Source organism: Peromyscus californicus, unplaced genomic scaffold (genome assembly GCF_007827085.1).
Source record: "Peromyscus californicus insignis strain IS unplaced genomic scaffold, ASM782708v3 Scaffold_4__1_contigs__length_199733344, whole genome shotgun sequence".
NCBI lineage: Eukaryota > Metazoa > Chordata > Mammalia > Rodentia > Cricetidae > Peromyscus > Peromyscus californicus.
In genome coordinates, this window is record NW_026294562.1 from 105,593,220 (window position 1) to 105,606,492 (window position 13,273).

The window sequence follows — 13,273 nt, forward strand, 5'->3', positions numbered from 1 at the left end:
TTAAGGGCTGTGGTAGAGGTTTTGGTCCAAATGCCAGACTCTGGAGCTGTCAGGGAAACTGACTGTCCTGCCCCTGCTTCAGCTTCTGGGATTACAGGCATGCATCACTGCTCATGCCAGATGCTGGTCTAAGAAAAGAGGGTTCATTCTTGTTCCTGGCCTGGAAAAGTGCCCAATTCCAGTCCATCAAGATGGAACAGAACTGGGCACACCAGCTCCTGGGCTCATTCTCTCTGAAATGAGTTTGTCAGAGAAGGTGCAGCTATATGACAGCATCAGTCTCAAGGCTGCCCAGGATGGGACGAGAGGAAGTTTCCACGCCCCTACAGACAGTCTCCAGCAGCCCACTCTGGGTTGCATTTCTAAAGGACTTTATTGCCCTGCTTCTACACCATAATAAAAAGGGACCTGCAAGCTCCAGGCCTGTACCATTTGTCACCACTGCAAAAACATGACTCACGTGAACACATTTCCCGCCCCACCCCCAGACCTCACAAGATAAATACATGTTACAAATTTTTTTTGAAAACAGAATAAATTAATAACTTAAGTGATTAGGCACCAACAATGATTTGAAAAATTAAATGTCAATCTTAAATGGTAACAAGACACGAATGTAAGACTAGGCTGCTTCTACTTCATTTTCTCTTCCCAACAAATAGTGACAATACTGTGTGAAATGATTCTAAGTTTCAAGACACAAGTAACCAACAGATTACACAAGAAGACACACCACCAGATACCATGACAGCACAAATCACCACCAGGCGCCCTGTCAAGTCTGGCTGCTCCTGCTGGGCCCAGGCCCCAAATCTGGCAAGCCCAGAAAGATGGCCCTCTAAGGTTAGCCTGCTTCCCCATACTTACAGCCAAAGGCCCAACTGGAAAGGAGGAGCTACTTCCCTCATGGCCTGCAAAACTCGGTTGTAGGGAGGGAAGGGAGCCATGGCTTGGATTCTAGCTACTGGAAGATAGATGGCCCAAAGGCAGACTGGACACAAACCCACGTTCCAGTAACTTCAGAATGGTTGTGCTTCTGTTCTGGGAATGGGGCCGATTTTCGTGGAGTCAAATATAGCTATCAGAAAAATACAGATAGGGAAGGATGGAGTTGACTAGCTAATGTGCTGTGTGCTGCCTGTCCCCAGTGACCCAGACCTTTAAAGGATCCCTCAGGGTCTCCTTACAGCAACAGAACATCACTATGACCATCCCATTTCACAGACTGGCAAGTCTCAAGGAGATGCCGTCTCCTTTCTTAACTGTTCCTCCTCCTCAACTTTAACCTTGCAGGGTGGATCTGGAAGAGTTGCTGCAGGACAGGTGCTTGTGGGAGCTATGCTAGCAAAGAGGCGATGAGTGTTCTGGGGTCTCATTCCTTGACAGCCACCAGGGGAGGTGAACTTTGACCCATGGGTAGGCCAAAAGATTTTTTTTTTTTTAATGGAATTGGCTTTTCCTATTTGGGGGTTGGAGGATGGGTTAAGAGTCTGGGAATTTTGAGTCAGAGTTCAGCTTTCCAAAGGTTGGAACCAGAGCAAGACTAACTAGACTTGAACACCTCAGTGTTGATAAAGGGCAGCCAGTTCCACCCACATGGCAAGCTCCACTCAAAGAATGCACTCTGGGGTGGTTGCTAAGACCATGATACCTGGACCTGCTATGAACCCCAGCAGTACCAGTCAAAAGCTTAGCCACATGGGAGCCCCGGGACTCAAGAGTCTTAAAGGGCACCACAAGGATGGGCAAAGCCAGCCAAGTACCCTGTAACCCTGTTCAGTGCAACCAGCCACAGCCCCATTTCACTCCAGGTGACAGCACACACTTCTGAGGCTGGCTTCATACCTTCAAACATCTTCTGTTCTCAAAGCTCAGGCTTCCCCCACCCTGCTCCTCCAGGGACCCATCCCTGCCTACCTTCCCTGCCTAACTCACTCTGTTCTCTCCCCATGCCTCCCCTCCCTGTGGCCCAGTCTCCCTTAGCACCCCCCTTCCTCTGTACTTGTAAGTAGTCTTTATCGTCCACTTTTCTCACTGATTGCCACCTCCAGTTAGGGACAAGGTATGATTCATCTGTAGCACAGAGCTTGGCCACCATTACTAAATTAAATGACCCATCCTAATGTGAGAAGAGGGTCTATTACTGAGGGACTCCTAGTTAGGACTCTCTAGACGAGAAAGGTGAGGTGTGCCTTTAGTTGCTGAAAGGTCCTAGTTTTAGAGGACAACGGTCTGTTCATTTAAGACAAAATAAAATGCTGGTTTGCCCTATTTTCTCTGAAATGCTTGAAGATTTGGTTAACAACTTTCCACACAAACACATTCCGATCTCCCTGCCGTGTCTTAGCCTTACTTAGGTGATGTCTGCTTCCCATCTCTCTGATGCCATGGGAGGAGAGGGATAATCTCTCCTGCAGCTGAGGACAGCAGAGAGAAGAGCTGAGAAAAAGACCTGGCCTGGCCCTCGGTCAAGGGTGTCTCTATCAGGCACAAGCTGTTACCCAGATCCTCATGTGTTGCCTAGATTTGATCAAGTATGGCTCCTCCCCCTTCTGCTTCCTGCTGCACTCCTGCATGTGGCCTTGGGCTCCATCAGGCCCTCTGCACACCTCCCCACCTGCTACAACTTGCCTCCCAGCCCTGAAGTCATCTCTGCACCCTCTTACCTCCTAGAAACCTGCGTCCTGTGCCATCGCTGCCGCAGCCGCCGCAGCCCGTGCTGCCCTGGGCCTAGCACACTCCTGTCCCAGGGTCCCCCTGCCTCCCAGCCCCTGCATCACCCCTACTCTTTCCCGCTCTGTCTCATCTCTCCATCAGGGCCAGGGAAGAGCTCTGCCTGTTCCAGGTGGCAGACTCCTCTATCCCCGGGTTTGTCACCTCAAGCCCTGTTCCGTGTTGTTCCTGGTTGCCTGTCTTTACCAGTTTTCCTTCCTGCTGCCCTTCATCCTTTGCCTCCCAGTCTACAGCAGCGGGTCCCCATGGCCTGATAATTGGGTATCACCTTGCAGGTGACCAGCTACCCTTCTGTTCCTGGGAACCTAATTTCTTTGTCACTCAAGGCAACTTCTGACCTTCATTATCAACCTTTCTTCTTGTGGCACCTTGCCTTTCTCTTGCCCCAAACAGCAGGGGTGTGAAAGCCCATGTCTACTTTAGTCTGCTGGTCCTCGGCTCCCTGGGTTATCATCCTCGAGGGATGGAGAAGCAGCCCTGAGGTAGAGGGTAGAGAGCGGTGAGCAGACATGAGGCATGAACTGGCTCAGAGCCTCAGCCCTCCCTCTAAGAGTCCAAGCAGCAGACAAATGGGTCCAGAGCAGGAGGCTTTTTTGGCAACAGCTCCTAACTAAGGTGGTGGAAGCACAGCTAGTAGTATTGACAGAAGTCATAGGTGGACCCCAAGTGGCAGAGGAGTGTCTCCATCAGGCCCTTGCCTTGAAGGGGTAAGGGTCAGGGTCCCTGATGTCGAGTGCTTTAAAGGCTGAAAGTGGTACAGAGGAGAGGAGGGGTGGGAAGGGATGGAGAAGGTGACAAAGAAGAGCCAGCTCTGAGCAGCTGCCTCATGGCCCTTGAGCTGCCTTGGCGGCCCCCTTTATCACAGCTTGGCACCCTTGGAAGGTTCTGAGGACTGTCGCACATCTGTCCACTCCTGCATGGTGTTCTGCAGGGCCTGGGTCTTCTCTTTATCCACTTGGACATAGTCTACCTTCTCATCCGATGTGACAGATGATGTGGATGGCTGAGGGGACAAAAGGAATGACTATGAGTTACCTATAAGGCTGTCACTTTGAATGGCCTCAAGGTCTTGTCTGTGCTGAACGTGAACTTCAAAGTGAAATCATATGTTGGGGGCGCTAAGCCTGCTGGCACCTGCTTCCCAGCTTTCAGGATAACCCCACCACACCTGGGCCTTGCTACTGGTTCAGGCCTTCACTAATGCTTCCTTCCATCTTCCTTTGGCCACACTTCCAGGAAAAGTATTCCCATGAAAAGGGAGAAGCACCAGGCCTTAGAGCCCTCACAACATGCTGAGGGGAACTGTGTTGAGGTGGACTTCCTCCTTGTTGCCTGGGCTGAGAGTAGTTCTTGGCAAGGCTTTTCCAGGCCTTGAAGTCCCTTCCAAGGGATATTGTGTCTTCATCAAGGCTCATCCAGTTTTTTTTGTTGTTGTTGTTGTTTTTAAGGCTAGGGAGACAGGAGCTCCATGTCTTGGATTGTTCACTGAATCTCTTTGTAATCCTGAGCAAGGAGACTGATGGGTAGACTGATGACAGTCAACAGACTGCGGGGATTGGTGCCCGGCAACCCCAGTTAAAGTGCAGTGAGTCATATACAATGTCTCTGGAATGGGTCTCCTAATCCCCAGCACCCCCAGCCCCCAGGTACCTTGCGGTGAGGGCTCGGGGAGCCTGGCTGGAAGTCCAGGGCTAGGTAATCCACACTGCCAGTACTCTTCTTTGGAGCTGGGCTGTTGGTGCCACTGGGAACAGGGGATGCAGACACTGGGTTTTGCTACGACAGAGAGTAAAACTGGGTGAGTTTAACAGTCAAATCATCACCTTGAAAACCTATGGGAACAAGAGCTCTTCTACTGTGTCCTGCATCGAGCCATGCATGTGACTTTTCAGTCTCATGTAAGTCTACCCTGCAGACCTGGAGGTGGAGATCACTACTGTTCAAAGCACTGAAGGCTAAAAATGAAGGCTCAGGAAGTACAGCCAGTCACCTGTACTTGCACAGCTGGTGTGTGATGGGAGCTAGGGATTTTTTTTCTTTAAAAGATGATTTTTTTTTTTAAAAAAAACTTTTTCTGTGCATTGATATTTTGCCTGCATGCATGTCTGTGTGAGGGTGTCAGATCCCCTGGAATTGGAGTTACAGTTATGAGCTGCCATGTGGGTGCTGGGAATTGAACCCAAGTCCTCTGGAAGAGGCTCTTAACCACTGAGCCATCTCTCCAGCTCCCAGGGATGTTTTCTGACTACCCATGTGCCTGGCTGCCTCCCTTTAGAGAGGCTGGGGCAACTCTTAGGTACTGTCTCTCCTGGAAGGCCCAGCTTCAGTTTGCAGGTCCCTGATAAGCAACTTTCTCCCACACTTGGTGATGCAGAGTTTCCTATCACATCTGGCCACAAGCAGCTGGAGCCCTTGGCTCTACAGGGACCTGAACAAGTCACCTTGTTTCTGGGTGACAGGCCTTCATTTCTTCAGCCATTCTTCATGTGAGAGGTTCTAGGCTGTTTATATCTGAACTGTGCCTCAGGTCTGATTGTAGTAAGAAGTGATAGTCCCATTTTAATGATTGATCTGTTCTCTGAATCTCTGTAGCCTTGCAGCTGTGCCCTTGTCAGTGCTGTGTGTGTATTTCTACTACTGCCACCACCACAGGGAGTTATACACCTGCATGTCTCTCCAAGGGCACCAATCATGATGTCATCTGAATTACAGCAGTGAGAGAGACAGGCCACCAAGGGTCTTTAAGAGACAGACCTCCATGGGGACAAAGCTGTGTCTTTCTAATGGCGGAAAACAACCGTTGTTTGACATTCATCTGTCCAGGAAGGGTCTGCAGCAGGAGGCTAACTTCATCCAGGGCAAGGCAGCCATGGCCTGAGCAGGGAAGAACTGGGAGGCTGGCCAGTGAGTGCTTGAGGACTCACCATGGGGACGTAGTTCTCTTCGCTGTCTCCCGAGTCTGTGCTGGTGATGCTTTGTGTGGAGATGGGGCGGCAGTACTGGGAGGCGCTGGAGTTAGAGGTGTGGCTGTTGGACAGAGAACAGAGTGAACCCGGAGGAGCGACAGTTCTTAAACCCCAGACCTGGGCCACCAGAGCTTCCCACTTCCATTTTCAGACTGAGATCTAATACAGGGAGATTTTAAATCTTTTCTCCTTCACAGATCAGGAAAACAATCCCAATAGATTGAGACAGATTAATAAAACAGAAGATGATTGGCATCTGGAAAGACCCACCCTAAATGTGTGGAGTACCAGCCAACCAGGAGCAGCCAGGACAGGCATGCTTTTACTTTCAGGCTGCCATGTCCTCCTCTCTACTCTGATGATTCTGCCTTGCCACAGGCCTCAGATGAGCCAAGTGACCATAGATTGAAACCACGAACCAAAATAAATCTTTCCCCCTCTTGAACTGTTTACGTGCCATGTTTTGTAACAAAACTCAGAAACCGAACAAAGCCCCTGATAATGCATGAGCATCAAAATCCTGGTGTCCGAACCCCCAGGCCAGCTATCACTCAATTCTGACACCAAGATCCTGCTTCTACACACACTCACTTGACCCTGGACCAAGACTTGGTGACAGGTGACTTGAAGGGGAGCTCATCGATGACAGTGTTGTTTCTCAGGTCCAGGGGTGTTGGCTTTGCTACAGTTGGAACAGAGTTCAGGAATCAGTGGCTACACTACATAGACACATACTATATGTATCACACAAGCACATTTTCAAAGGCCATCAGTTTTATACAGGGGATCTGGTTTCAGGATTCCCAGAGATATCACACTCCAGATACTCCAGTCCACATCTTCACATTCTAAAGCATGTGAGGGCGTCAGATCCCCTGGAATTGGAGTTACAGTTATGAGCTGCTATGTGGGTGCTGGGAATTGAACCCAGATCCTCTGGAAGAGGCTCTTAACCACTGAGCCATCTCTCCAGCTCCCAGGGATGTTTTCTGACTACCCATGTGCCTGGCTGCCGCCCTTTAGAGAGGCTCAGGGCAATTCTTAGGTATTGTCTCTCCTGGAAGGCCCAGCCTCAGTTTGCAGGTCCCTGATAAGCAACTTTCTCCCACACTTGGTGATGCAGAGTTTCATCATGTGTCCTTTCCACTGTATCTATAGGAATCAGACTTGCAGAATCCAAAATGGGACTCAATGGGTTTAAGAACAGGGATTCTCCCCAGGTTTGTGACTTCTTATAAAATCAGAGACTGTATTCAGAACAGAGACAGTCGCTGTGACTACTATGGTTGATTTTAGACAGTGTTGAGAAAGTCAGTGATGAGTAACTAGCATAGGACCTGTAAGCCTCAACTTCACACGGTCAGAGTCCTAGTCGGCCAGACCCATGGGCTACATCTCTGCCCAACTTCCATCTCTTCCCTTTGAATACCTGCTGCTTGGCTAAGGCCAGCAGAAATCCAGTTTGGACATTTTTCTGACTTCATTCAGGTCATGGATCTACTTCTGCACACCTGCGGTAGACTACATGACACATTCTAGAGGCTTTCCTTTTGAACAAATCTGAAGTCTGGATTTGCATTGTTTGTACACAGTCACACACCCCTAAGTCCACTATACACCAGATCTCTAAGCAAACGCTTTCTAGAGACAGAATGGGGCCAAGAGTGGACTCACCTTTCCGGTCAGGCTTGAGGTTGCGATTGACTGGGGGTGGCTGGATCTCACTTCCTCGGCTGGGACCTCTATGAATAGGAAGGGCTGTGGATGGGTAGCCAAGCGGGTCAAAGTGATGGGGCCCTGGGCTCATGGGGATGTAGACACTTTGGGAGTTGTCCCCTGCTCGTTCCATAGCCAGCAGGGTAGAAGAACCTGGGTTCATGGGCACATAGTTGTCATCAGAGCTGGCACTGTCTGATCGACCCACAATGGTCTTCCCTGGCTAAAAGAAAAAAAAAAAAGAGTAAAAGACATGCTTGTAACTAGTGAAAAGAAGTAAGGTGAGACTCTGCACAAGCTGAGCTGTCCTGGTTGGTTAGCTACACGTTGAAGCAACAAGAACGACCTTGGGTAGACCAAATAAGGAGTGTAGTGGGAATGGAGGAGAAATGAGCTCTGCAAGTTCCTTCTTGTTTTCATGACCTCTTGGGAGCCATCTATGACTTGTGATAAGACTTAAGTATAAAACTCTGTGGCTACTCAAGCCCATGGCTTGGGGCTAGGAGTATTTGGGTTCCAGATGCCTGGCTAAGGCAGAAGGTAGCCCAGGCTAGAAACAGCTCAGGATTCACCACTGGTAAGTCAATCTAGACCCTCACCAGGGCTCTCAAAGGTGAGGTTTGCCAGCTACACTTGCCCTGTCTATCATCCCAGGCACCTAGGTCATAGCAAGTTGTAGGTAGAGCCGTCACAGGCCTGTATAAATAGTGCAGCAGCCCTAACTACAGCCATTCTCCAGCTCCCGCCTCATGGCACAGCAGAGCACATCTGCCTGCACCGATTCTTCTTCACTGTCTTTCCAGTGGGCTTGTACCTAAGCCCTCATCAGCTTGCTTTCAACCTGGACAGCCCATTCCAGAGGCAGCCTGGGATCCTCATGGAAGCTGTCATCTGTCATCACCTCTGCTGTGTTCCTACTCGGCATACCTGGTGAGCAGGGCTGTTGCCTTAGAGGACTCTGTACTTTGGAGTGTGTCTGCTGCACAGTACTCCAGTCTGTCTTAGGACCAGATGAGGGTACCATTTTCACTTACCAGAAACACCTCCCTAGGATGTTGGACTTTGACAAGTAGGCAGATCCTAAGGGAAATGCCATCGTTCTTCGGGTGATGTGCTTTGAGTGACATGGGTGTGGCTTCTTCTCTACCCTGACTAGGCCAGGGGGCCCTGATCAAATCCCACCTCCCAGGAAAGGATTAACACTCTCACTCACAGATTCAGCAGACCAACTGGCACTCTCTCCGCCTCGTGTTGGGTACTCATAGGTCTCACAGGAAGAAGCTGTGACGAAGGAAGGAAGATGGTTCATACTCACACTGTCCCCCAGGTGGACTTTCCCTGTCCCTGCCCAGTATGGCCACTCTCCTGAGAGTCCCAAAGGTACTGCTGTGTCTTCAAGGGACAGGGTATTGCTTGCTCCTCACCCCTCTTGATCACAAGCTCTGCTTAATTCTCAGATCTGTTGCAGTGTGGGTATCTGCAGAGAGTCTCCTGACCTCAGCCCCCGGTTCTTCTCATACCTCCCGCTAGACCCACTCTCACGTCTGGGAATACTTTAGGAATGGCACTTAGGCTAATTACATATGTTCTTTTTCTTCTTCCAATAGGAAGTGAGCTTTGAAAGGCAGGGGCGTGTTGTGTATGTGTTACACAGTTCCAAAGCACAGGTGACTGCTCAGCTAGCCTGACTGACTGCGGAGTTCGAAAGGGGAGGCCTGGCCCCAGAGGCCCGAGCTCATCTGTGCTGCCGTCACAGCAGGGGGATGAGAAGGCTGTGCAAGCTCTAACGAGAGCTCACTGAACAGAGGGCATGTGCAGAGTTAGAATTCATCTGGGACACGTGAGGACAGAACTTAGGGGCCTCAAGTCAAAGTTCAGACTACAGCCACAGATTCTGCTATGACACGAAAATACCCTGAAGATAATTTTGTATTATTTTCTTTGAGTACACATAGGTTTGGCTCCAAAAGTCTGCCAATCTTCTAAACTTGTTTTTACATCTTTGGCTTTAGTTTTAAATAAACACAATAGTTTTATTTGAACCTCCAAAACCAAAATATCAACAACTCTAAGGCAGAGTCTGCTACTCTTCTGCCATGGTGGGTCTCATACTGACAGCTGGGTAGAGGATCATCTGCTAAGGAGATGCATAGAAGATGTCTTAGCGTGTGTCACTGAACTAAGTGGTCCTTAGGTTGATCTTGGCCTGGGGTGACCAAGGGCTCATAATACATTGAGAATGTCTGGGCTACCTCCCTGGCCCTCTGGTCTCAGCCAGGGATTACACTGACCTCGGTGGAGTCGGCTGTTGTCCATTGCGGGGAGGGTATTGCGCCTGGGGATAGTAGCAGCTACAGATCTACTATTTTCACTGATTGGAGGTCTTTGCTGAGGGCTGCCCCACCGAGGTGTTTCTGCCTGACTTGGCTTGGGGGGGCGGGGTGGGGGAGCTATGGCTGAGTCTCCAGGAGGGGCCATTGTCATGGCATTGTGGTTTTTGTCCAGTGTGAATGTTCTAGGGATCTGGTAGGCTGAGAGAGGGGTGGTTGGAACATCCATATTGTCCACTAGGAGGTCTCCAAACTCCCGACACAGGGTGTTGCTGGGTGTCTTGAAGGTGTACACATCCTCATTATCTGTCTCAGACCCTGTGAGGCTGCCCTTGGTGTGGCCGTGTGAAGCCAGGCTACGAGGGAGGTCGTAAGTACTGTCTTTGAATTCTGTATTGTGTCGGCTTGGCTTGGGAAGGCTATAGAAGCCATGGACTTGACCACTGACTCCATTGACACAGTGTCCATTGCCCTGGGCAAGTTTTTGCATGGCTGTATCACTCTTCTGCCGGGTGCCCTGAGAGAAGCTGGCACTCCTAAAAGAGAAAAGAGAAGGGGGACAGTGAGAAGATGACAGAGGATGTTCAAAGCTTTATGCAGCTAGTTGGTGCAGGAACCCTGAGGAGTCGGACAGCCCCAAGGTTTACCTAGTTCCTACCACATGTTAATGTGCGATCTTGAGATTGCTACTTTTGGCATCTCGAAAACAGTGATTAAAACCATACTATGAAGATTATTTAGGAAGTCAACTCTAGTGTATCTAGCATGTATATGTTCTAGCAATGTTAACCTTTGTGAACCTCCTGACTCCTGTGGCTGTCCTTAGCAAGGAACAGGGTCATTCCTGGGCCCCAGAGACATAACTAGCCCAGTCATACTGCCAATCTGCTCACTGTTTGATCTACCACAGAACACACATGAGTAAGTACAAAAGCTATGGGACAGTGGCAAGTTGTGGGAGAAAACAGCAAGTCATTTACTCTCTGAGTTTTAGTTTTTTCTTTTTAAAGTGAAGTCAGATCATGGGCACTGATGCTTGTATTTTAAAGAATTAATTTAAATGTAAGCTATAGGCTTATCTACCAGGAATCATGGTTTGTTGGGAGGAATCTGGTTCTTTCCAGAAATCTAAAAATATGTAGGTAAAATGAGTTCTAATTGGGAACTATATTCAGGGTAGAAAATGGTATTATTTTTATTATTTTAAATGATGGTTGTGGGAAATAAGGTAGGCAGTAAAGAAAGGAATGATTAAGAGGGCAGTTTATGTTAGGTCCTAGCATTGCTACTGACACACCCTGTGAACATCATCACGATGTTCTCCCAGATGTGACCTAGTAGGTCTCAATGATGTCTGAGGGTCCACTTGGATCAGAGGCTCTATAAGCCTTTCACTTCCTAAGAGTGGCTGTTAAACTGGGTTCTGCATAAGTACTTTGGTAAACTGGAGGGTGAGGTTTGAAGAGCGGGGAGCCAGATCTGCTTTTCTATCTCTATGATGACCCTTCAGAGGATTTCATCTGAGTGGGGAGAAAAAGGGGTCACCCCCTTCAGCACTAATTCTCAGTCTTTTGTCTACCAGAGGCATCTTTAAAAACCTAGTGACAAGCTCTGGGAGCTCTTCTCAGAATAAGGTACAGGTACATACTCAGACTTGTGCATTCTCATGGGTCACTGGCGGACCAACTGCTTTCCCTTAGCTCCTTCGCTGGGAACTTGTTAGAGATGTGGCCACCAGGTGGTGGTAGAAAATAGCACCCAGAAGTCTAGACAGATGAAGGGCACCAGATGTGCCGGCCAGGTTCCCCTTAACTTTGGCCATTGGTGGCTAGAGGTACTGTTTCAGTCCCCAAATATTTACCACCCTTCTCCCTAGGATTCTGTGTTCTTTTTCCCGTTCCAATCAATTCCAAACATATAACCCAGCCAACAGCAGGGCCCAGGATAGATGAACATCAGAGCTGAGGCAAGAGAATCAATGGCAGGCAGGTACAGAGTGTGTTCACATTTGTCTTTGGTGCTTTTTATTTTATTATTGTTTTTGAATTTCCAACCCTCTGCCAGATGTCCTCATTGATTTGTTCCTTTGACAAACACTGGCTGATGTCCTCCTTCCTGTCTAGGCCAGACACAATGGACACAGGGATGCCACCTGCTGTGTGCTTGGAAATCACAGGAGGTGCCACCCCTGCAAATCACTACAGTCAAGTTTGAGTCTGCCCGGTGGTGGGGTAGAGTGTCAGGAAGGCTTTTTCACAGACATCACATCTGAGTGAGGCTGGAAAGAAAAGCAGCAAGACAAAATAAAGGCATTCCAGTTTGAGGCCAAACATGTCTGACACAACTTGGCAAGTTTAAGGACCTACATGCTGCTCAGGCTGGAGGAAGCATGCAGAAGGTAAGGCAGACAGAAGATACTGCATGATCTCACTGGAATGGAATCCAAGTCACTTATCTCATAGAAGCAGGGTGGCCACCATTATACACAATAAAATGACACAATGGTATCTGTCAATTTAAAAAGTTTGGGATATATATATATATATATATATATATATATATATATATATATATATATATATATATATATATATAAATAAATCTGGCAGTCCAGGAAGACTCTGAAGCAGCGGCAGAACATCACTGCAGTAACAATGAACATATTCCAAAATGGGCTCGTCACCTTCCTTCTTCAAATCTCTTTCTGCCTTGACTCTCCGGTCTTGGGAAACCAGAATTGAGGAGTCACCCATACTGATTTCTAAGGTTTTATGCAATCCACTCCAACTCAGTTCCTTCTGATTTTTCTTCCCTGATCAATGAGAGGGCTAACAACCGATCTCCTTCCTTACCTCCCAGAACCCTCTGGTTATCTGCATCCTGCTGATATTTTCCCAGACTTCCCATCCAAATGCCATCAGTATAGTCTTAATGACTTAGGACTTAGGTTTATTTCAGCTTTTCTTTCTGATACTCTGGAAAACACTAGTCAAATTTACTATATATATATACTAGACCCCACCTGCTTCTGCCTCCCAAGTGCTGGGATTACAGGCAAGTGCCACCATGCTCAGCTGACCTTTTCTTCTTATAAGACAGGTTCTTACTCTGTAGTCTGTACTAGCCTCTAATTCACGATCTTCTTGTCCCAGTCTTCTGGGTGTTGTGATTACATATGTGATTACATGATTGCATACATATCTCCATACCAGACTGAAAAGCTTCTAACTTCAACCTGGCAAGGTAAAGGTTCCTCAAAATTGGCACAGATGACTTACCCCTTAAAGCCATTTCTATACTTCTGAGTATAACCATCACTTGCTTAATACTGTTCTTGGGGCAGATATGATGTTATTAGTATTATGCCTTATTGTTGCTTGTCCCTTCTACCAGACTGTGACTTCCTTGAAAAAAAGTGTGTCATAATTATTCTCCTCTGTATCCATATTACCATTTGTCACATAGAAACTAATGAGTGTAAATGGATGAAGAGCAGGTGCAGGATTACATCAACTTGTGAGTAAAGAA

The 13,273-nt window shown here is 48.2% G+C and overlaps 1 protein-coding gene across 1 annotated transcript in view; it reads right to left on the minus strand.

The window, feature by feature from the left end:
• Positions 1 to 354: 354 nt before the first annotated feature.
• The window catches only part of Gab2 (GRB2 associated binding protein 2), a 156,919-nt gene continuing 144,000 nt past the window's right edge, over positions 355 to 13,273 (minus strand). Inside the window, exons 4-10 of the mRNA XM_052713659.1 lie at positions 9,707 to 10,281; positions 8,629 to 8,696; positions 7,374 to 7,638; positions 6,291 to 6,381; positions 5,658 to 5,760; positions 4,384 to 4,509; positions 355 to 3,736 (exon numbers count right to left, since the gene is read on the minus strand). Of these exons, the coding sequence (XP_052569619.1) occupies positions 3,593 to 3,736; positions 4,384 to 4,509; positions 5,658 to 5,760; positions 6,291 to 6,381; positions 7,374 to 7,638; positions 8,629 to 8,696; positions 9,707 to 10,281 (1,372 nt within the window). The 3' untranslated portion in view covers positions 355 to 3,592. The remainder of the gene's footprint in view (positions 3,737 to 4,383; positions 4,510 to 5,657; positions 5,761 to 6,290; positions 6,382 to 7,373; positions 7,639 to 8,628; positions 8,697 to 9,706; positions 10,282 to 13,273) is intronic.